The sequence below is a fragment of the Jaculus jaculus genome, chromosome 4 (assembly GCF_020740685.1).
Source record: "Jaculus jaculus isolate mJacJac1 chromosome 4, mJacJac1.mat.Y.cur, whole genome shotgun sequence".
Classification (NCBI taxonomy): Eukaryota; Metazoa; Chordata; class Mammalia; order Rodentia; family Dipodidae; genus Jaculus; species Jaculus jaculus.
The window spans coordinates 72,937,069-72,962,095 of record NC_059105.1 but is presented as its reverse complement, the minus strand read 5'-3'; the positions used below and the strand labels follow the sequence as shown (position 1 = coordinate 72,962,095).

The following is a 25,027-nucleotide window of genomic DNA, read 5'->3' as shown; positions in this document are numbered from 1 at the left end:
ACATCTGTGACATTTACATTGTATGGGTAAAGAATAAGTCATTTAAATTTACCATCTCATTATTGGTTTTCCATTTGTCCTACCCATTCCTTTCAAATTTTGTTTCTCAATTTTTTTCTCTTTAAAATTTTAGTTTCAGGCTGGGAAGATGGCTTACTGGTTAAAGGCACTTGCTTACAAAGCCGGGGAGCCCAGTTGATTCCCCAGGACTCGGGAGGCTAGATGCACAAAGTGGTACATGTTTCTAGAACTTATTTGCAGTCAAGAGGCCCAGGTGTGCTTATTTTCTTTTTTCTGTCTCTCTGAATATTAATAAATAAGAATATATTTAAAATTTGTTGCTTGAAAGATTTTGCTATATCCTTTCTAGTGGCACACCAGTTTCTAATTGTTATATATTTTTGTTACACAAGAATTTACATATATTTAAACTGGGCATGGTGGCAGATACCTTTAATCCCAGCACTTGGGAGGCAGAGGTAGGAGGGTTGCCGTGAGTTTGAGGCCACCCTGAGACTCCATAGTGAATTCCAGGGTTGCCTTGGCTAGAGTGAGAGAGACCTTACCTCGAAAAACAAAAAACAAAACAAAACAAAAACAAAAAAAAACAAAAAAGAATTTACGTATATTTATTTATTTTTTAATAGACTGACAATAAATATCTTGCTATTTTGGTATGTATAAGATATGAAATATGCTTCAGTATATCTGGTTCCACTCCTCTGAGTCTTTGTGCTGCCATTTCTAAACAGTGTAATATGAGCATTGTAAACAGCATTGCATGCTGTTAACCTTGTTTAACATGATCATTTGTAAATATGCAAGAACATTTGTTTAATTTTTACCCAGCTGCTTACAGTTTCTATTTCTTCACTCTGTTGTTTCTATCCACTTTCAGGCAGCTCTGTGTACTTTCCTCCTAAAGATTTCCTGTTCTGCAATACACCACCACGGGGGATAAATTCAATTACCATTTAAAAGTATCTACTGTCATTTTGGAAACATTACAAGTGTGCTAGATTGCTAGGTATTGACCAAAAGGTCACTGATATATTGCCCCTTTTAAGTTTTTCTTTCTCTGTTCAACTTGTACATTTTTGATCGCTACATCTTCCAACTTATTGATCTCTTCTGCAGTGTGTAATGTGCATCAAAACCCATACAGTCTACATTTCATTGCAGAGGACTTTTTCACGTCTGGATTTTTCACTGGCATTTAAAATATTTTTTAATTTTTTATCTAGTATTCCAGTGTTCCTCTAATCCATACCCGTAATTATACTACCAGTAATATCTAATCTATTTTTACACCCTAATCTATATACTCTATCATTTATATTTTGACTAAAATTGTTTCTATCTTTAGGTAAAAGCTCTATTTCCTGTTTCTTCTCTACTTTGAATGTTTTTAGTTGAATGCTGGTTAATGCATTATATTTTGGACACTGCATTTTATTTCATTTTTCAGTATGGTATGTGTTCATGTACTTTTCAGACTGACATTATACTGAACAGTGCTCAAGTCATGTCCAGAGAAGTCTTTAACACAAAATTTAGTTGTCTCCAGTTTTTTCTCTCATCATTTATAGTCTTCTGGGTCTACTATCCAATGTTTGAAAGTATTTCTTCCATACATCTATTCCATTTCTGGTTGATGTAGTGATAAAGTAAATTTAATTATAGTTTATCTTTCACAAATATAACAGAAGATCCCGGAGTTATCTTTAAAGAAACTTAAATAAATCCTATTCCCCCAATGATTATAACACACACACAAATGACAACTTAGCATTTATTTTTTGGCTCTTTTACATTAGCATATTTAATTTTTATGTATTAAACAACAAAGAGTGAGAAAGCAATAATAAGAATTGGAGAATACAACCATAAGAGAGTAGTGCTAAGAACAAAACCGTTCACATGGATTCAGCAACATGGAATGTAGTACCTAGGAAAAAGGCTCTATTATTCCTCTCAAAGAGAAAATAAGCACACAAGGTTAACATTACAGAAGAAATATTGACAGTCAATATTACTGAGCTAAACTGGTATAAAGCAAAGCTAAGCATAGACACCAACACTGCAGTGCAGACAAACAAGTGCCTTAAGTGCTTTCTGTTTAATAATTCATAGCATAGTTAGGATAGCATGCCACATTTCCATTTTTTTGTGTTGAAGATTTGTGTAAAGCTTAAGAGGCTTGTATCTGTAGTATGTGACCTAACCATGGAATGTACCTGACCAATAATTGCAATTAAGTTTAGAAATTTTGCTATTGGGGCTAATTGAGGTGAATGCACAAAGGCTGTGATATTTAAAGTCAGCCCCACTCTTTGATTGGAAAAGAGCCTCATTTCTTTTTATCTTAGATAATAAAAGGTAATGTGATTGTACCTCATAACATTGGCCTCATAACAGCTATTTCAGGAAGGTGGTTGGAGCCACTTGACAGTTCTTGTCCTTGGTGTTAAGAAAATGGATGAAAGTGCATGCATGGCCTCCAAGCTGCTACATCCACCTGAGCACTCTACAGTTACTACCCAGTTATGAAGTGGGTGTATGATAGATTTTTTTTTTTCCTCTTACATACTCTGAAGTAGAAGAATTACTCTGAATTCTTATTCTTGAGACTTTAAAATGTTTTAGACCTTTGTTTAGTATTGCTCTCCTGGATATTTCTCTGGCATATATCATTATTTGCAGAAAATTATGCAGGCCAATGTCAGCTAATGCACATGCAATCGATGCCTTAAAAGGCTTTAAATCACACTTTCTTCCTGTATAGAGCAATCACTAATGAAGGCATCCAGTTTCTTCCCTTGGAGTTTATTTGGGACTAGCATTAAGTGAAGAGAGCTTGGAATGGCCACCTGTTTATGGCTGTGCATTATTAAAAAGACAATTTCTGTATGCAGCAAATGTTGCTGCCACAGAGATCCATGCAGGCTCCACTTTTTTTTTGTCACAATTTATTTATTTTTGTCATAAATTAGACATGTCTTAATGATGATAGTAGCTAGAAAAGAGACCTTTAAGTCAGGCATGATAGTACATGACTATATCCTCCATTCACCAGAGGTAGGGGTAGGATTATGAGTTAGAGACCAACCTGGAATACATGGTAAGGCTTTGTTTCCAAAAAAAAAAAAAGAGAAAACAAAAACTTGACTGGAGATTTAGCTAGTGGTAGGATACTTGTTTGGCTTGTGCAATGTCCTGGGTTGTATCCCTTGTCTGACAACATAGAAAATAAGGAAGGAGTATGTGCATATATACACATACACGTATATACATATATATATAATATCTTAATTAATTAATAATATGTATTTTAATCATAATTCATTTTATGTTTTGGTACTCCACTAATAGCACTTAAGAAACAGGATACCTCTATATTAGTCCACTGTGAGCATTAAGACCCAATCGCCTGGAGCTGGAGAGACACCTCAGTGGGTAAAGTGCTTGTCTTATAAGCAAGAGGACCTGAGTTCCATCTCCAGAACCCATGTAAATGCCAGGAATGATGCAAATCTGTAATCTCAAAACTGAGGAAGTGAAGAAGATGGATCCTTGGAGCATACTGGACACCCCTTTGGTATAATTACTGAACTCCAGGCCAATGAGAGACCAGAATTCTTATTTCAAAGAGAGGTGGAAGGCATACTGAAGATGGTCTTCTGGTCTCCTCACACATAAGTGCAAACAATCATCTACATACACATGCATGCATACCATATACAAACATAATGTGAGTTGAGAGTAATTGGTGAGCTCAAGACTAAGGAAATAGCTGAGTTCCTATCTCCAAGAGAATCAGAAGGCAAACTCAAGGATATCCTCTAGCTTCCACACACATGTGTGTGCATAACATATACAAATTCAATACCAGTTTAGAGTATTGGTGAGCTCTAAGCCAATGAGAGACCTGAGTTTCCAAATCTGGGTGGGATGATGCACACCTTTGATTCTAGCACTTGGGAGGCAGAAGAGGAGCACAGAGAATCTGAGGCCACTCTGACTTTACATAGTAAATTCCAGGTCAGCCTAGCCTAAAGTGAGACCCTACCTCAAGAAAACAAAATAAAAAAAAATATTCCCATCTCAAAGACAGTTGGAAGCCATTTCCAAGGATTTCCTCTGGCATCCACACACATGAGCAAGCCCACCATACACATATATGCATGCTCCCCCAAAAGACTTAATATCTGGAGCTGAGGAAATGGCTCAGCACTTAAAGCTGTTTTCTTGCAAAGCCTTCTGGCCTGCGTTCAGTTCCCCAGTATCAGCATAAAGCCATATGCAAACTGGCACATGCATCTGGAGTTCATTTGTAGCAACTTGAGGATTTGGCATGGCCATTCTCATTCCTGTCTTTCCCTTCCTTCTTCCTTCCTTCCTTCCTTGCTTCCTTCCTTCCTTCCTTCCTTTCTCTTTCTTTCTTTCTTTCTTTCTTTCTTTCTTTCTTTCTTTCTTTCTTTCTTTCTTTCTTTCTTTCTTTCCTTCTTCCTTCCTTCCTTTCTTTCTCTCCCTCTCTCTTTCTCATATTCTTCTACAATGGCGTGAAATATTTGAGAGTAAATTAATTATAGGGGTTGAGATAGCTATGCAGAAATTATAAATGACACAAGTAAGCTGAAAGATAACCTGTTTGTAGGTTCACAATTAAATTTCTAAACAATTTTAATCATATTAATATGAAAATGTTCTCAAAATTCCCATGCTATCCAAAAATCTTAAGAAATATTCATCAAAGCAATCTTCAATAAAGACTAAACCTGGAGGCATCATGATAACTTCAAAGCATTAGTGGAAAAAATAATAGAAGAAAAACATAGAAATTGAAAAAAAATTATCCAATGAAACAGAGTAGAGCACCCCAAAATAAATCCATGTGTTCATAGTCAATAGGCTTTTGACAAAGTTGCCATCATAGAAAACAATATGTGGAGATTCCTCAAAAACTACAAGTAGAACTATCATTTGTTCCACAACAAGACCAAATGTTAGGTACATATCTAAAAAGGGTGTTGAAGAAAGTACTGCAAGAAAATCTCTGCCCTCTCAGGCCCACTGCAAAATTATTCACAATAACTCAGATATGGATGGACTCAAATATCTAGGATCAGATGATGGGATACAGAAAATGTATCATATCTGCTACCTTACACACTCACAATGGACTCTATTGAGCCTTAAAAGAGAAGTTCTTTTTTTTTTTTGTCCCAATATGGATAAACCAGGAGGACATTATATTAAATGAAGTATACCAGGCACAGAAAGACAAATATAAAGGCTTTATCTTACTGTGAGTTCTGACAAGGGTGACTTGTTAGAATTAGAAAGCAGAATGGTAGTAAGAAGAGGCTGGGATAAAGACTAGGTAGGGTAAATGGGAATATTGATCTAATGCAGAATTTCAGTCAGAAGAAAGGATAAACTAGAGACACCATATAAAACTTTGACCATAATAAATGATAATGTACATTTCTAAATTTCTTTATTGGATTAAACTTCAAATGTTCTCATTATAAAAATAAAAATGAGAGACAAATTTATTTATTAGTCTGATTTATATCGTATATCAAAACATCATATTGTACTCTTAAATATATACAATTATTTATCAATTTAAATAAAAAAAATCAATCCCTCCCAAGAAAAGCTAGGCATGATGGCACATGCCTTTAATCCCAACACTTGGATGGCAGTGGTAGAAGGATCACTGTGAATTTGAGGCCGTCCTTAGACTATATAGTGAATTCCAAGTCAGCCCGGGCTACAGTGAGACCTTGCCTCTAAAAACCAAAAAATAAAATAAAACAAAAATTTTAACATAACTTATTTTGTTCTATTCCTTAATATGAGACAATATATTTTATCTTGCCCATTTTCTATACCCTTCCCCCACTTTTCAACAATTTAGGTAAAAGACTGGCTTCATTCTTGTTTTGTTTTGTTTGTTTGAGGTAGGCTCTCGCTCTAAACTCATGTACATGTCAAGCAAAATACGTAAGATAGCCTCTAAGGACTGTGGTATTTGTTTTCAAATAATCTATTTTTTTAAACTTAAAACACTTAAGTAAATTCGAAAATGGAAAGAAAAATATCTTGTAAAAACAGAGAGGGGATATTCTTTCTAACTCCACATTTTAAAATTATTATATCTGCTAATAAATTCCCTCCACTAAGTGGGTGGGGGGAAGAAAAGAGAGGAAAAGCAAATAAAGAAAGAAAAAGTAGGATAAGGGATGAGAGGGAAAGCCATCAATGCCTGTGGAACTACCTGATGATTCAGGGTCCTGTCCTTGTCATTACATATTCTATACCATGCGAAGGCTCTTATAACTCTCGACACTAACTATTTTTAGTTCTATAAATAAAGAACGATAACTGCTTTAAACATGAAAAATACCATAAAACTAGGTCAAACAGTCAGGTAAATGAATAGTAGCTATTAATGTTATCTTTTTAACCATTTAATTGACTATTTATCAACAAAGAAGAAATTAAAAAGTTAAAGGAGACATTTTTAATTATTACCTTGCTAATAAATTTAATTCAGGCCATGCCTTTAATCTCAGCACTTGGGAGCCAAAGGTAAGAGGATCACCATGATTTTGAGGCCAGCTTGTGAACTTCATAGTGAATTCCAAAAGTTTTGCTAGAACAAGACTCTACTTCGAAACACCAAAAAAAAAAAAAAAAAAAAAAAAATTCAGAATCATCTTCCGAAAAGTACATTCTAATAATATTAAGGTATGTATTGTATATGTAATTATATAATATATAAAATTATATTTTATGTGCATAATTATTTTATAACTATAATTATAACTTGAATAAGAAGTATTCTTTCATAGGCATCATGGTAAACTTACTAATATTCTCTTTTCAATAGTGAAGTGATCAAATGGGAGCCTAAGCATTTCAGTCTTAAGTTGTGAGTCTGAATGAATAAATAATTAAATAAATGTTATTTTTTAAATGGTCCTATACAAAGTTGGCAACCTAACTTCTAAAATTACAAAAGAATAAACAAAGTTGAGTATGTTTAACAGATTGTATTTATTATTTTCTATAGTATGTCAAAAGTAGAATATATAGTAACAGTCTGTTAAAAATAAATCTTTCTGCAGTTTAGAATACTTATTGGCCACAAATGTTTATAAGTAAAAGCAACATTTTTAAGGTAAAATCAGTTTTTGTCTTCATAGTATATTAGAAGCAAATTGTGATTCAGTTTAGGCATCTATATCAATTTCCATGCAAAGCCCTCTCCAAGACAGAGAATACCTAGAAGGCGGGTTAAAGTACCAGCTGTCACTATGTTGCAATTAACCATTTGCTCTCCAGTTCCCAAGACATGATAGAGCAAGAGAGGTGAAAGGTAAGGGACATTATAGATACACCAGAGCCACGAGTCACATTTACTTAGGAGATCCCCCAAAGGCCTCTTGGTAAAGTTATTAAATTTCCAAGGAGCAGAAATACATAATATAATACTTAAGGCTCAAGTACATGCATTCATAATAAAATACAATTTTTGATGTATAAATGATGTTAAGTGTCATATAACATATTTAAAGCTTGACATGTAAGTCAACAGTACACACTTTTTTCTTTTTAATCCTTTAGGACTTTTATAGGCACAGTGAAATCAGTTTTCATAAAAATGGAGTAAATATCAGTATTCTCAAACAACATGAAGGAAATTGATTATATTTTATCAATAAATCAAAAAACAACTACTTGTGACAATTTTAAAAGTAATTACAATATTGAAAATTAATATTTAAGATTTTAAAGATTCCCAAATACAAAATATTTATAAAAGTACTTATATATGGTGATATTTAAAAAGCAAAATAGTTCAAAAAGATATCATCAAGAGAAACTAATCAGCATATGCCAATCTTGTAAAATAGCTACTTACATTTTTTAATCTCTTAGTTCATAGTCTTTATAGTATGGATGATAATTTTATTGAATTAATTAGTGACATAAAGTACAGTGAAAAGTATGTTGAAGTGACTCATTTACCAATTAAAGATCAACACGAAAATTCTCTAGACATACTGGTAGTCATCAACTCTTCTAATTCATACTGTAGCATGCATCTGTTATATAGATAAATGATAAAAATCTGCTATATAGATACACGGTAAAAATAGAGCTGTTTTTAATAGGATAAAGCTTATGTCTATAAACATATAACCTATTGTAATTTTAGTAAATGTATACTTTTCAAAAAAGTATGAATATGAAGAAAATTGAAAAAATGAGGTCATATGCTTCTTGTTTTATGAATCCAACATTTTTGCTATCTGGAGCTTAAACCAAGCTGGCCAGAGAGATGATACACCTGGAGGGTGAGAGTCATGAAGAAACACTCTCACTGTCAGAAACGCAGACAGTAACAACACCAAAGTCAAGAAGTAAAGAAAGACAAAAAATATGTATAGGGCTTCAATCCATCTTTTCAAATGTGGTTTAAAGTGGCAAAAAACTTTCTATTCAAAAGCACCTTCTACATAACTGTATTTTTCCTTCCACCAATTTAGCATTTGTTTTTTCAAGTTTATGACTTCATGTAATGTTTTCCTATATATGAAACATTACCTAATATCAAAAATTTACTCACATACCTAAAATAGTGTTGACCTAGCCCATTAAATTGCACATGAAGTTCTCAATGAAATCTCTTTTGTGGCTAATCTTTACAATCTCCCCCTGCCATTCTCAATCATGGGGATGGTAGACAAGCCACATAGAGAAAACCATATCAGGTTTTCAAATGGCACATTGCTTCACCTAACTTCAGCAGTATTAAAAGAGTGTGTTTCCTGATTGGTTAGACTGAACATAAAAATGTGGAGGAAATAAGTGAATTTGACATAGAGACTTGTGAACATACAATTAACTTCTATAACTTAAAATTGATCATTATTTCTACTTTCTAATCAATGCCCTAGAATTGTACTTAAGCTTTTAACATTGTGGGGATATATGAAGAATGTAGGGGTAGGAATCAGGGTCAGATCTGGCTTTGAATAGCTGACTTTTCCTTAGTTTTGTAAAGTTGGATTCCCTGTTTAGAAGGATGAGCAACTCTGTCATCTTCTATTACATGAACATCTGATGCATTTTTGTCATTTTGCCTCAAGCGGTAACTTTTATAAGCACGTTGAATGATGGTGGCAGAAACTGCCTCTTGCTTGCGTTTCAGAGTACTTGTAATTGGTTCATATGTGATTTTGAAAGGGTTAGCTGACATATACCCTGATTCTATCTCTGACAGAAGTTTCTCTACCCTCTCATCTTTCCCCATAACTCTTTTTGTAAAGGCAAGTAAGATGTCAAGGCAATGAATTCTGTCCCCAACTGCCATTGGTAGATCCATAGCCACGAGCTGGCCCCTGTTTGGCTTGGCCATGAAAAGTGGAGGATCAAGAGCAGCTGCAAAATCTGACAGCTTGCTAGAGTCTATGTACTGGGTCCTATCAGGATCAAATCTCTTCCAAACCTGAAAGAACTTCCTAAAATCATCTTCACTCAAGGTCCTAGCTTTTTTCTTAGAAGAAATACTTAGAAACTCCATGATCACAGCGATGTACATATTGACAATGATTAGCCATGATATGAAGATATAACTCACAAAATAGAAAATCCCCACTGAAGGGTTACCGCAGTCTCCTCTAACTTGAGTCCCAGGGTTAATTTTATCAGGATCACAGTCAGACCATTGAGTACTAAAAATTGCATCCAGCATCCCATCCCAACCAGCAAATATCATCACTTGAAAAAGACAGAGCATGCTGTTTCCAAAGGTTTCAAAGTTGGACACATCATTAATTCCCGCTTCTTTCCTGACATAGGCAAAGTTGTACATTCCAAAGATGGCATAAGTAAACATGACTAGGAAGATGAGGAGACCGATGTTCAGCAGTGCTGGCAGGGACAGCATCAAAGGCAGCATCAGATCATGGAACACCTTTGGTCCCTTCCCAAGTCGCAGGATATGGATGATCCGTGAGAGAAGAATCAGTGGCACAAGAGAAGGAGGCACAAAGTAGTATCCTATTGTCATAGGCAGCAGAAGTCCTTGGTGTGGGAAAGGATAAAAGAGGCAATAAAATTAACCAAATTCAACTATAGCTAGAGGATTACATTATTTCCCACTTATTTTTGTTATTTTATCAATTCTTTACTAATCCATCTTATTTTATTTATCTCCCATCTTCCTTTAACAGCATATTGGAGGTTTGCTTTAGCTCAATATTAATTGTATCAACAACCAGGATGTCTACCAAAATTTATTCAGGAGCCATCCTAACCTAACTGTACACAAATTGATCTGTTCCCTCACCACTAAAGCTTGAAATTACTATTTATTTGACTATCCTGATGATATTGTTTCCTTTGTAACATTTCAAGTTGCACATTTCATACAGCCTATTCTCCCTTACTCCTGTTTTGGGGCTGGGAGTAGTGTATGCATCTGTCTTTCTTCCCAATTAGATCTTTAGAGATGTTATTGTCCCATTATCTTCATTAAGAAATAAGATGCATTCCTGACTCTCTGTGGATTGTGCTATTCAATTACTTTGTTTCCTACCTCCCTTGACTTTGATCTACACATTTAACCTCATTTATAATCCACTAAATCTTTAGTAATTGGCTCACTGTCTGCTATTTCTCCTATTTTGCCTCAGCATCTTAAGGCTAGCCTTCCAATCTCTAAATATCTCAACTTTAGTAATCATTTTTTATGTCTGTCAAATATGTATATATATATATATAGATAGATAGATAGATAGATAGATAGATAGATAGATAGATAGATAGATGCAAAATAGTGAGGTATTCCTTTTGAGAGTAAAACAAGCTTCCCCATTCATTTTGCTTCTTAACAAACCTTGTAACAGTTTGCATGACTAAAGCAAACCTTACCTGTAATGGAGAAAATGACCACCATAAAATCATAAACATTCCAGACAATGGTGAAATAGTAGCAATGGAAGGCGATGAGCTTCAATATACATTCCAAGGTATACAGCGTGACAAAAAAGGAATTCATCCAATACAGAGCACTTTTCATTTGTGGGCTCTGTTCGTCATTTTGCATCATAACGGTCATTGCTTGGAAACAGATAAGGACTACTACAATGACATTAAAAATATGACTTGTTACCAGGTCAAAAATGAGTCCTTGGAATTTGTTCTGTGGGTGAAAAAAATAGTTGCAATACTTATTAATAGAATACTTTCTCATAAGTGCAATCTTCAGAGCCTGCACATTCCCTCTTAAAATAATTAGGAGAATAAGGTTAGATCTAGACTTTCACCCAACTACCATTGCATTATACAAACAATAAAACATAACTAATAAAAAAAAGAAAATAAACCACTTAATTGTGTACAAAGGCTTATATGCTATAATTATTGTCAAAATTACTTGTTCAGATTTTCTGTTTGTTTGCTTTCAGAGAAAGGGATTCAACTAGCCCAGCCTCTCCTCAAATTCAATATGCCCCTGAGACTGGCCTAATACTCCTGATCCTCCCACCTCCACCCTCCTAGTGCTGGGATTATAGGCGTGCTCTACCATGCATTGCATATTTTCCAAGAATTACAAAGCATATTTTTATTTATAAAGGAGCATAAATAAAAGAAATATTTTTTTAAAGATTCAGAATAATTTCAATATGTTCTTACTCCAGGCCGAGGTACTGGTCTTGGAGAGTCTTCATACATCAGTCGCTTCAAGGCACGGTATTGTTTTTTCTGTTTTACTGTTATAAAGATATTTGAACCTCCCTGGTAAAAAAAAAATTAAAGAAAAGTTATTAACATCTCATTTCATCCAAAATTTTCTTCGCTATGCATTTTAGAGAACATGGCAATCACTGACTTAATTCTTTACAACCTCATGTTAGGGCATGCAGGACTTTCTATACAAAATTCACACAAAATACAACAATTCAACAATCTTTCTGAACTTTTCTATTTCCTGTCTGCTGAAGCCTTCCTTCTACTAGACCTGAACAAGAAGCAAAGGGGATACTATAAAAGCTTTAATAGGAAGAACTAAACTCAATAGATACAGGTAACATTTGAGAAATTTTACTATCTGGAATAAATATATTGGTCAAATATGCATCTTTTGTGTTCAGATATTGCCATACTTTAAAACTATCAACAGATTCTTTCATTATTCTAAAAGTATCTGGAGCTGGGCATGGTGGCACATGCCTTTAATCCCAGCACTCAGGAGGCAGAGGTAGGAGGATCGCCATGAGTTCAAGGCCACCCTGAGACTACATAGTGAATTCCAGGTCAGTCTGGACCAGGGTGAGACCCTACCTCAGAAAACCAAAAAAAAAAAAAAAAAAAAAAGACCTAAAAGTATCTGGTGTTTACATATTCACAGACCTTCAGTTACTTTTGTGTTCTGACACTCACTCCTGTATCTCATACAAAATATATAAAGTGAAATAATTTTCTTTTAATATAGGAAATAATAACTGTAATATCTCAAATCAGATCATGGTTACTAAAAAGAACAAGAATCACCAATATAAATCCCAGAAGCAAATCCTAAAACGTCATTCCATAAGGATGATAACTCCAGAGAGCAGAAACATCCAATCAAATCAAATTTGGAAGTATCCAAATCAAGTGATGTTTGCACTGAATTCTCTACTTCTTCCTGATTGCAAGTAGTAATGTTCATCTGATGTTCAATATGCCATTACTTACAGAACACATCCAGAAATGTAAATGACTTATTTGTTCATTTGACAGAAAAAGAGGGAGGGAGAGAGAGAGAGAGAGAGAGAGAGAACAGCAGGGCCTCCAGCCACTGCAAATGAACTCTAGATGTAAGCGCCCCCTTGTGCATCTGGCTAACATGGGTCCTGAGGAATTGAACCTAGGTCCTTTGGCTTTGCAGGCAAAGGCTTTAACCACTAAGCTATCCCAGCATCCCATAAGTGACTTTTAACACCCACTTTTGTATAAATAGATTTTGAATATTTCAAATACAAGGATGAACATTTGACACTGTACAAGACCATCAATTATCATTCTTATTTGTACCAAGTAAAAATGACATTTAGCTAAATCCAAAGACAATTTCTTGAAGCAAGGCAGGTTTTAAAGATAACTGTTATTTTCTCAAGCTTGTAGGTAAAAAGATATTTATACTTATCTTTATTTTCTGCTTGTTGAAATTAGCAATAATATTACCAATTAGCATACTCAGAGGGAGAAATAATCCAAAGATGATGAAATTGATGAAGTAAATATACATGTAGAGGTTATATTCAAAAATAGGTTGCATATTTACCTAAAATTGAATTTAAAAGTAAGTAAATATTGATTTTATTAAACATAAAATTTATGATAAAAGTCATGACCAGAAAAATCAAGTAATGTTAGTTAAAATAAATGTTTCTTTGTGAAAGAATATTTTTAATTTGATTCATAATTTTATATATTTGGTCTAATAAATGCTACAAAAGATGATATTTCCTTGAGATGAATACTGGGATCTCAATCATAACATATATTACAAGAAAGATTACATTGGCTGTGCAATATCAAATCTGAAATATGTTTAAGTTATTTGTTCTGTACACTACCCAAGATACCTTACATACCCAGCAAGCACCTCATGGACTAGACAATAGGATGTACATGAAGTATAAAAGTGATTTTCTTAGATCTTAACTATACTATTGAGAGGGACATGTACTTACACCAACAGCATCTATTGCTGAGTTCATAATTGTGAGCCACCCATTAAATGTTGCCTGTTAAAAATAAGATATATCTATTTTGTATGGAAAATTATTTCACAGTAAATAAGAACTGAAAGCCAATTTACTATTATTACTTTAAAACCCTCAAGAACAAGACTTGTCATACTTCAATATACAATATAATTATACTTAACATTTTCATTTTAACTTATGTTAACTATTCTACTTAATTTACTTAAAAGTAACAAAATACTTAGCATAGTTCATACATAAAAGGAAAGTTAAAAGAAAACAGTAAACTGATAAATCAATATGAACTTCTAAGTATCACAGTTTTACTTGTTACTCTTTTACATATGATTTTCTGTTAGGTAAATAAGAACGTATTGGTCCATTTTCATATATGCTATATATTGGCCCACTAGATATTTGTTACTTAATGTATCAAGTCACACAAAGACAATAGTAATTCCAGATGGACTAAAGGACCATTATCCTATGACATGACAAGTGATGGAGACAACAGGGTTCTCTAGGACCTGACATTTCCCTTGTCAGTCCAACTAAACCTTGCTTCTCCCATAAGGAAAGGGTATGTAGTTTACTTTGCATTTCTAAAGGAGTTTAAGACACTATGCACCCCACAGCAGTTATCTATTGATTATCACTAAATTATTTTATAGCCAAGTATAGTCAGCATCCATATTTGACCTTCCCATTCAAACTATAGTGTGCAGGAACATATAACTGACTTTTTAAAGATAAAAAAGAGTACTTACAACTTGAAGCAGAGCAAGGAAACCATTTCCAACATTATCAAAATTCAGTTTTGCATTCTCCCATGGCATAGATTCATTAAAAACAATGCTTTCACATTGACTCTTATTCATAACCTCAAAAACATGAAAGATTTCTCCACTAGTTGGATCAATGCACTCATAGAAGGTGCCAGCAAATAAATGGACTCCCATGATGCTGAAAAGCAGCCAGATCAACAGGCAGAACAGAAACACACCCAAAGAGGGTAAAGTTGTTTTGATCAATGCTCTCACAACAACCTGCATTATAATAAAACAAGTATGCAAGCTTCAGATAAAAAATGTAAAGCTATTTTAGTTTCTGAATGCATTAAACATACCAATACATATAATGCCATTTTCAAGTAAACACAAATAGCAATATCTAAATTTTATTCATGCCTATATAAATATCAGAGGAATATAAATAGCAATTCAGATTTATTTATATTTATTTGTATGTCTGTGTATGTGTGTGTGTGTGTGTGAGAGAGAGAGAGAGAGAAAGAGAGAGAGAGAGAGAATGGGAGTGCCAGGGCCTCTAACCACTGCAATTCAGTTTTAATAAAAATATACTAAACATCCTTATAATTGCAAAAGTTTGCATTTAAACATAATTGACAGGCAACAGAACTGATTATTACAAATATGATGATAAATCCTTATATCACTGATTTAACATAGAGTTCTTATACTGTGTCAAAAATGGTCAAGGTAATTAAAGCTGGGGGTATGCACAAGATTATCCATAAAGTACATAAAATGGGAGTGGGCTGAGATATAAGGATTCTGACTTTAAGAAGAGTAGATCTGAAAAGGAGACTGATGAAGTGGTATGGGATATAAGGTCTAGAGCCTATAGTATAAGTCAACAAAGGCAGTTTAATAACTGCTTAGGAAACACTGAATGGGAAAGTATATCTCCCAAAGTCTGAACCCTCCTCATTGAGCCACAATAAGTGACAGATAGGTTATTAGAAGATGAATGTACATACTACAGCTAAATATAGGAAATGCTAAGCATTACTGTTTGATTTCCTCAACTTCTTCTAACATTAAAATTAGAACTTATTCTTATCACTGCCCTGAGTTGTGTGGAAAATGTCATATAGCTAGTTTCTAAGAGTCCTTTCAATCTCTTATCATTTTTCTCCCTGTTTTGGCATTTATACTTTTTGTAGATGTGCATACATCATATGGAAGCCAGAGGACAAACTCCAGTAATATTTCTCAGGCTCCTTTCATGTTTTGTTTTATTTTATTTTAATTTTATTATTTGCAAACAGAGAGAGACAGCGAGAAGAGACAGAGACACAATGGGCACACCAGGCCTCCAACCATTGTAAACAAACTCCAGATGAATGCATCACATTGTGGATCTGGTTTTACTTAAGCACAGGGAAATCGAACTTATGTTGTTAGGCTTTGCAAGCAAGTGTCTTAACTGCTAAGCCATCTGTCCAACCCCATTCATTTTTTTTAAGGTAAGGTATTTTACTGAGCCAGAAGTTGCCAAGTAGGCTAGACTGGCTCCAGACCTCCACCTTCCCAGTGCTAGGATTAGTAGCACATGCCACCAAGTCTGATTTTTTTTCTTTAACGTGGCTTCCAGGAATCAAGTTCAGGTTCTCATGCTTCCAAAAATAACACTTTACCAACTTATCTGTCTTCCCAACCTTACCATCACCTACTATTGGTTGCAATGCAGCAATTTATTTTAGTTGCATGCACTTGAAGTTTGCGTATGTTTTCAACCAATAGGCTGTCTGTAGTTTTTACTCTGTAGTTTTAGTTTATTTGCTTTTGCTAAAAAATAGCTTATTCATTTATTTATTTTAAAGAGAAAGAGAGCGGGAGAAAGAAAGAATGGTTATGTCAGGACCTCCAGACACTACAAACAAACTCCAGATGTGTTTGTGCCATTTTGTGCATTTGTCTTATGTGGGTACTAGGGAATCAAACCTGGGTCCTTAGGCTTTGCAGGCAAGTACCTTAATGGCTGTGCTATCACTCAAGCCCCTACTCTGTAGTTTATAATTGAATACACTATGAAGTTTCCTTGGAAATTTATCTGTTTTCATTTTTCACCTTCAAGGATTAGAGATATTTTCAGTGTTTTTCTTTGCCTCAGCTTCTTTTTACTTTCTTTGGTTTAAATGGCTAATGTCACCATGTCATGAGCCTCATGATGTGGTCAGGAGGTTATAATGCAAATTAAAATTAGTATTTTAGCATATTGTATAGATGTATGGTAATGAAATTACTACATTTGTCATATAATAACTGTATTTTCTACAAATCCAACAGATTAAATGCATTTATAATAGAGGTTCTTCAGGTATAAGACCTGTTTATAAAAAGTCAACCACAGAGCCAGGCATGGTTGTGCACGCCTTTAATCCCAGCACCTAGGAGGCAGAGGTAGGAGGATTGCCATGAATTAGAGGTCACCCTGAGACTACATAATGAATTCCAAGTCAGCCTGAACTAGAGTGAAACTTACCTCAAATCAACAACAACAAAAAAGTCAACCACAGGGTCTGGGGAGATGGCTCATCAGGTAAGAGCACTTGCTGTACATGCATGAGGACATGAGTTCAATCCTCAGTGCCCATGTAGGAAACTGGGCACAAGCCCAGTGTTGGGGAATGGAGATCAGAGGATTGCTGTGGATCCCTAGTCAGCCAGTCTGGCTGAAAAGTGGCAACTCCAGGATCAGTGAGACACTGTTTCCAGGAAACAAGGTGAATGAGCAATGGAGAAAACACTCTCCAGCCTCCACAGGCATGAATACAGGGTGTTCACATCTATACACACACACACACACACACACACACACACACACACACACACACGAATGCACCATACATACAGATTTCATACATACCAGTAAACTACACATTCATATGCATTATAATACCAATCACATGCTTAGTCCATATGTCAAATTATAGTCAATGTACTTTTTCCATTACTTATACACTAATGGTACATATTAAAGTACTACTGTTAAAATTGTTGAAATATTTTGTAAAGTATATATATTAAATTATTTACATTTCTGCTATATTTCGAAAAATTACTCAAGGTTTGAGATAAAGTATACTTGGGTATAAAAACAAAAGCAAACTGTTCACTAAGCAGAGAGAATTTTAGGTGTATAGAATCTTATAGCAATTTAAACATTACAAAGTAAAAGTTGCAGAGATACATTGATCCAACTATAACACTGCCTATGTGACATTAAGAAACACTAGTACAGACAGGATGATGTTAAACATCTACATAAATAATAAATGTCAAATCCCAGAAATGTATGATGTGAAATATACAATTATATTTTTCTTTTTATGTATATTATTGAGGTTTATATAATGCATACTATGTACTTGTACTGTTTGTAGTGATCATAGACTGTACTGCCAATTTTGTGAAGTGGAATCTACTGATTTTCCTTACATTGGTCTGAAAAGCCTTTAATATGGGAGTGAGAGAGAAAAGATGGGTAAGGACTAAAAGTGTGTGATATGGGATTTTAATATAAATTGACTTATTTTGAAATTCAATTTTTTTCAATAAGTACAGATTATAACATTTTTCTTTGTAATTTTTAAAGGGGACTTACTGAAGTTTCATTTCAGTTGAATTAGTTAAATTTAGACAATGTCATAGATATTCATATACATATATTTGGATTAGAAAGACGTTTTTTAAAATTATATTTTACCTCTCAATTATTAGCTTTTGTTTGTTTATCTCTAATACTTGATAATAAGGACCTAAAATATTAAAAAAGCATAACATAGCCATTCCTCTCTATTTTCATGCACTGGGAAATAACGTATTTGTCATGGAAAGACTGTTATAGAAGACAACAAATATGGGCACTTCATGGAAATTTAGTAATCTCAAAAAACAACCTATAGTTAAGTTTTAAAAGGTTTGCCTTACCTTCATTCTTTCAAATTGAGAGAGAACTCTGAGTGCTCGAAGGAACTTAATGGAAGTCAGTGGCTTTAATTCTTCCCGAGTTTTGCCTATTAGGCTAAGACAGAACACCTATACATATTTTTTAAAAAAATGTTAATATAACCATATAGGTTAAAATATGTAAAATATTTACTATATACAAGACACACATTACAGAAGATACACATTTTCTACTGATAATGATTTTTAATATAAATATTTCAATATTTTTATTCTGTGATCATAGTTAATATTTATGTCTTTTTTACTTTGAAATAAGATTAAGAATTACTTTCATGATTATTTGCAATTTAGCAATCATATACAATGTATTCATTCCCACAAAGTTTAGAATATGCTCATATTCATCTCCATACAATTACAGTTAAGACAATATATAAAATAGGTGATCAGAGGTCAGGTATGAAGAAGAATATGAATAGAGTTAAAATAAGAGTGTTAACTATAAAAGTCTATGATTAAAGTGGCTTTTACTCTAAATTTATGTTCATAAAATGAATAAGGTTCAATAAATATTAACTAAAATTAACCCAGGTTAATAAAGCCATGATTAACCTTATATTATGTCTTCATATTTTCTATACTATCAAGTTAACATATATAACAACTTTTAAAAAATTTTGTACTAAGGAGATAATATTAAAGTAGGCTTTAGAATATGGGGCTCATTTGCTTAACATATAGAGATATACACACAAGAATAATGACTAGAGTATTTTAATTTGCAATAAGTAATTTAAAAGACAAAGTTTAGCTACTGCAAGTTATTATTCATAGACAAAAAGCATTTATAATTCTTCATAGAATAGAGGGCCATTTGTTCATTCAGCATAAATTCTTATTAGCACTTGGTATATGGTAGATAGGTTGACTTTCAGACCTTTAGTCATAAAGTCCATAGTTTCTGCCCTGAGAAAGAGAGGGTCTTATTATAGGAAACATGAAATGAGCTGATGTCTGCTGTGCAATGATTACTATGGTTGCTATGTGGAAAATAATAAGTATGTGCAGGAGTCAGAATCACAGTAGCAGTTTAGAATTCACTGGAATGATACCAGTGAGAAGTCCTGATAGACTGGATGATTGTGAAAGACTTGAAGTAATTAGTCAAAGTGTGAATATATAAGTTAAAAATAAACCAATAAATTCAAATGTTTTAGGATGGAAAATTTTTCATTGTCTTATGCAACCGATTATCTCACGGTCAGTAAACTCACAAGGGAGTCATAATCGTAATTCAATTGTAGTGTTGAGCATTTCAAGTTTTAAAATGATAGGACATGGCAAGATAGACATTACAGATAAAGAAAAAAAAAATGATGCTCTGATGGTACCAAAATTGTATTAAAGGGAAAAAAAGGACAATAGAAAGTGAAAGGCAAGGATATGGAAAGTAAATGAAATAACTTTAAATTATTCCTTTAAAATACATACAATAACAATTATGAAGTCCAGCTTATACCAGCCATTTGTGAAATAGGCTTTAAAGCCATATGCCATCCACTTTAGAAGCATTTCCAGAATGAAGATGTAAGTGAAGATCATATCAGCATATTCTAATAAGATTTTAATAGTTTTTCGCTGATCAATATATATATCTTCAAAAGCCTGTTCATAAAACATTGAAAGATTAAGAAATTCAATATTTCTAGAAATACAACATATAGGAAAATAAATCAGTACTCAAGTTAGACAAAATATAAAACTAAAAATGAAAATACTTCATAATGATAGAAGTCAATGTCAGAAGTATACATATGTATGCACAAAATTGTGTTGTGAACATATACATTTTTACAAAAAATGAGATAAAATAAAACAAGTTATGTTGAGATCATTTTACACAAACTTTTTAATAGATCATACCACAACAGAGAACAGTCCTCCATCAAAGTATTAACCAGTAATGACCTGCTTAGCTTCTGTGTTCGGTGAGATGGCCATATCCCAGAAGGCCATCTTTACTATGTAAACAAGCATATACCAGTTGGGGAGAAATGAAACTATTGCATACAACATGTCACATGTGTTATATAGCAAATTTCCTCTGCACTGAAAGGTGTAAACACCTATTGGCAACTTTAATCAAAAGTAGCTGGGTCAAGTCATGAGAGAAGGAATGGGGAGGGCCATGAGACACCCACCTGTCATCAGGTACATCTTTGCTCCAGCTGTATCCAACAAGTGCATAAAGTCTCATGACCTCAAGGGAAAAGAGTATACAGAGGGCAGTGGATCAAGGACAATGATCTGCTTTGGTGTCCCTAGAATTTCTATGCTCTGTAAGTAAGCCCTCACTCTGAGGCCGAGGGAGGAGCATCGGCAAGGGTAATCCTGATATAGTAAGGCCCACTGAAGGGCTTCTCTGTGGTCTCATATTCCTGGTCAGAGACAAGGACCTCCTGAAAGTGGCCACAAAGAAGCTGGCATTCAGGGTAATATGAGACTTCCTGGTGGTGTGACTACTGTGAAGTCCCATGCTCTGTAGTATGCCCTCAAACTGAGACTGAGCGAGGGCATCCAAGGAATAATCCTGAAATAAGCCATCAAACTGGCTGCTTTGGAGTCTCCCCATTTTTATAAATCACTCCTCTCCATGCTCTGTAAGTGAACCCCAATAAACTCCTTTGGTTCACCAAATGACTATTGGTGTAAATGCACTTTGTTCTATCATCTGAGCCTGGGTAAAGATGAGTGTTCATGTCTCCCCAGGAGAAAGTTTCCTGCTACACAGGGCACATACTGCAAGCTGTATATTGCTATTGGTACCGAAGTTGTGTTTCAAAAAGCCTCTTTATTCCCCCAGTCTACCTATTCCACAGCAACTGAGTGTTGCTAAATAATTCACCATTGAAACTGTCTCTGGAGAGTGTCTCTGTTAAACAGGAAGCACTTCAACCAGAAGGTAATGCATTTACCCCTACAGTGACACATGTCAGTCACTGGGTGAATAACATGCAGATTCAAAAGTCAACAACCTTTTCACTCAGGGCTAAAGCCTGGGGCACCTTGAACTCCAGAGCCTCCAGTAATTTCCAAATAAACCAGGTCTTGCTTGAGGAACATAAAGATTTCTTCATTGAGGAAGGCAGCTCAATGAGCTGTTCGTAAGGATGCTTAAGAGGCCCCTAAAACAGCACAGGCTATGATCATTGTTCTTTGTTGCCCATCAAAGCTACATGCTAGGTCCCTATAGCTGAAGACACCACACATTTTGATTGCAGAGCACAGGGGAGCTAAGTTACAACAGCTAGAATCTACCTCCCTGTTGCCTAGCTCTCTTTGTGTCAGGTGTTATACAAGCTGCTGAGAGAAAATCCATCAATAGTCCTACCCTGCTGTGGACTCTATATATCCCATCAATAACCTGTCAGACAAGCTATGCCCACTGGTGCGACAGTGGAATGAATTCTTGGCAGAGTGCTGAGAATAAGCCATAACTGTGTGCAAAAACTCAAATAGTACATCTAAGAGACTCTTCCAAGGCTCTGTGAAACTCATGGGAGAGGGATGTAAAGAATGCAAGAGCAAGAAGATGGGGAAGAGGGCTATGCTGTCTTCTGGATATGACATAGTCATTGCACTCATGAACTCACAGAAGCTGTGGTTCCCAGCACAAGATTGAACATGTCAATACTTCACCATCAATGCATGATAGTTACATGAGGCCCTGTGCCTCCCAGAGTGGCTAATGGTAATGAATGGTCGCTGGGAAAGAGGGGAGTCATGATTATCAGTGTTCAAGTGGCTAGAGAATTACTAATGGATATTGTTAGGGAAATAAATGAATAATATACCAGAGGATGTGATACCTATGCCTCATATTGTAACATGTACTAGAAGGAAGGAGGAAAAATATAGTTGGGAGTGAATCTTGAAGAGCTATTTAATTGCTTTTCTAGATCTCTATAAGATCAGTGTCTGATTAAAAATAAAAATAAAAACATAGTCTTAGAATTCTTTAAATCTGAAGTCAGTTTCACGGGACAGAAATCAGTGTCTGAAGACTTACTTCCCTTGTGAGGCTCTGAAAGTAGAATTCATTCCCTTTCTTTCTTAGCCTTTAAAGAAAGACATTTCTTGATCTTGTAGCATTTCCCTTTCTCTTTCCAATCTCTGATTCTGCTATCATATGACCTACCTGCTGACTCCAATTCCTGCATCTCTTCTGTAAGGATCACTGTAATTACTTCAGATCTATCTGGACATCCAGCCTCATCTCCCCAGGCCAAGATCTCTAACTTAGTCACCTTTGGAGACCCTTTTACCATTTAAGTTAGTATAGATACATTATAGGGGAAATAATATACACATATTTTGTGCCATTATTCAGCCTATTATAAGCTAGATCAATGAAATGGAATGTAAAGCTATGTTAAAGGGGGAATATGCATTGCTCTGCAATCATTCTCCAGTAACACAAGAATTTGTATCAGTTTCACCTATTTTATTGAATATATATATATATATATATATATATATATATATATATATATATATATGATTATTTTCAAAAGTAGCACAGAATTCTGTTGGATTATTATACCATAATATATCCAGATATTTACTCAGTATGGATACTTCCTCCACTAAAACTTTGTTATTCCTAACAGTATTTCACTGATTAACCTTATACATGCAGTTAGGACATGTACACAGATTTTAGGATAATTTTTCACACTGAAGATTAAGGCATTTAAATATAAAATAATGTTTCTCTTTTCCTATTGAACAATAACCAGATTATCAGTATACCAAAGCAATTTCTATGTTCAAACTATTAAATTGATTCATAAATACAACTTCATTCAACTCTAAGAATCAGGTATCTACTTTTCATTCCCTTTCTTCATCAAATTCCTGCAGTATGGAGTTGTGTTTTTTATTTAATTCTGACATATGAATTTAATACTACAATTAAATATTATGTATTTTCCCATTGATCCAGTAAAAATACAAAATTAATATAATACAAATAATAATATCAACATTCAATTTAATATTGAGTGATGTCTACACAAAGTTTCCTAGAAAACAGCATAGAGTTTTTGTAGCATGACATCATAGAATAGGAAACCTGGTGTTGTAGTGCAAGTTCTCAGCGAAGGATTCTGGCAGGGTGGCTTTCTGTGTCAACAGACCTAGAACCAATTGTTTGAGTGAAGATGTGACTCACACTGAGTGTGCACTCACCAGTGTGCCTGTGCTGAGCAGAGTAACAAGTCCAATGAAACACTTAAACCAAGTGTTTTCTACTATCTTGCAGCAGGTTTTCCTTATATTCTGCCAAATTTTTCCTTTCCTAGATCCTCTACTGACTTGACCAGATGAAGATCTTCGTCCATGACCTGTTGAGAATAAAAATTGTTAGAAGCTAAGACCAAGAAGACAAGAAAAATAAACATTTTAAACATTGTATAATTTTTTTTCAAAACAATGAGTTATTTAGTGACACGGGTTGTCTTTGATGTAAAAATATTTTAAGTTTTACCTTTCTCAAAGTGACTGCTGACAGTGAGGAACTAAAGAAAAACTTAATTTGTGGGTTTGGAGGAGGAGAAGAATATGATCATGACATAAAAATATCCTTCATTCTGCAGAATAGTCAGACAATAGAACTAATCCCTCACTTCTGCCAGCAAAAATCACACACACATACAATCATTTGAGAATATTACTTTTATTTTTGGGACACTTTAATATACCAGGTACTTACAATTATTGATACATTTTTCCTGTCTGTAGAACAGTCAATATTTTAATTGCTAGTTCTACTTTCTTTTTTAAATATTGTCACTTATTTCATAGAGACAGACACACAGAGAGAGAAAGTTTAAGTGTGCCAGGGTCTCCTATCATTGCATACTCTAGACACACATACCACTTTGCACATCTGGCTTTATGTGGGTACTGAAGAATATAACCAGGAACATCAGCCTTTACAAACAAGCTCTTTTTTTTTTTAAAATTTAATTTATTAGTTTTCATTTCAGTGAATACAGGCAGTTTGGTACCATTATTTAGGCTCATCTGTGATCTACCCCCTCCCATTAGACCCTCCTTGTTAATGAAAATGGGTCGTGCATTGTGGAGTTAGCCCCCAGTTATTAGTAATCCCTCTGGCCTCAATAATGTTATAGTTTTATATGTTGCTTAAAAATTCATATTCTGAAGATTCACTTAGAATAACAAGCATCCCTGGCTAAAATAACAAATACCTTTTTGTCAATTACATTTATTTGATTTTAATTTTCAGATAGCATAGTGAATAAAAAAAATAGATGGAGAACTTAAGTTGTTTCTAGAGAAAGGTTTGTAACTATCACATTAGACTGTAGGAACAAAGGTTTTCCCCTCTTCCTTTCCTCTCTTTCTTTGTTTCTTTTGTGTTTTTGAGATAGGGACTCACTCTAGCTCAGGCTGACTGGGAATTCACTATGTAGTCTCAGGGTGGCTTCAAACTCATGGCAATCC

General features: G+C 34.3%; 1 protein-coding gene across 1 annotated transcript in view; it reads right to left on the bottom strand.

Moving 5' to 3' along the window:
• Positions 1 to 7,965: 7,965 nt before the first annotated feature.
• Scn7a (sodium voltage-gated channel alpha subunit 7) overlaps positions 7,966 to 25,027 on the bottom strand; it is an 83,949-nt gene continuing 66,887 nt past the window's right edge. The window contains exons 17-25 of the mRNA XM_004651922.2: positions 23,747 to 23,901; positions 19,988 to 20,161; positions 18,515 to 18,622; positions 14,546 to 14,824; positions 13,764 to 13,817; positions 13,214 to 13,351; positions 11,719 to 11,823; positions 10,954 to 11,224; positions 7,966 to 10,104 (exon numbers count right to left, since the gene is read on the bottom strand). Coding sequence (XP_004651979.2) covers positions 9,038 to 10,104; positions 10,954 to 11,224; positions 11,719 to 11,823; positions 13,214 to 13,351; positions 13,764 to 13,817; positions 14,546 to 14,824; positions 18,515 to 18,622; positions 19,988 to 20,161; positions 23,747 to 23,901 — 2,351 coding nt within the window. The 3' untranslated portion in view covers positions 7,966 to 9,037. The remainder of the gene's footprint in view (positions 10,105 to 10,953; positions 11,225 to 11,718; positions 11,824 to 13,213; positions 13,352 to 13,763; positions 13,818 to 14,545; positions 14,825 to 18,514; positions 18,623 to 19,987; positions 20,162 to 23,746; positions 23,902 to 25,027) is intronic.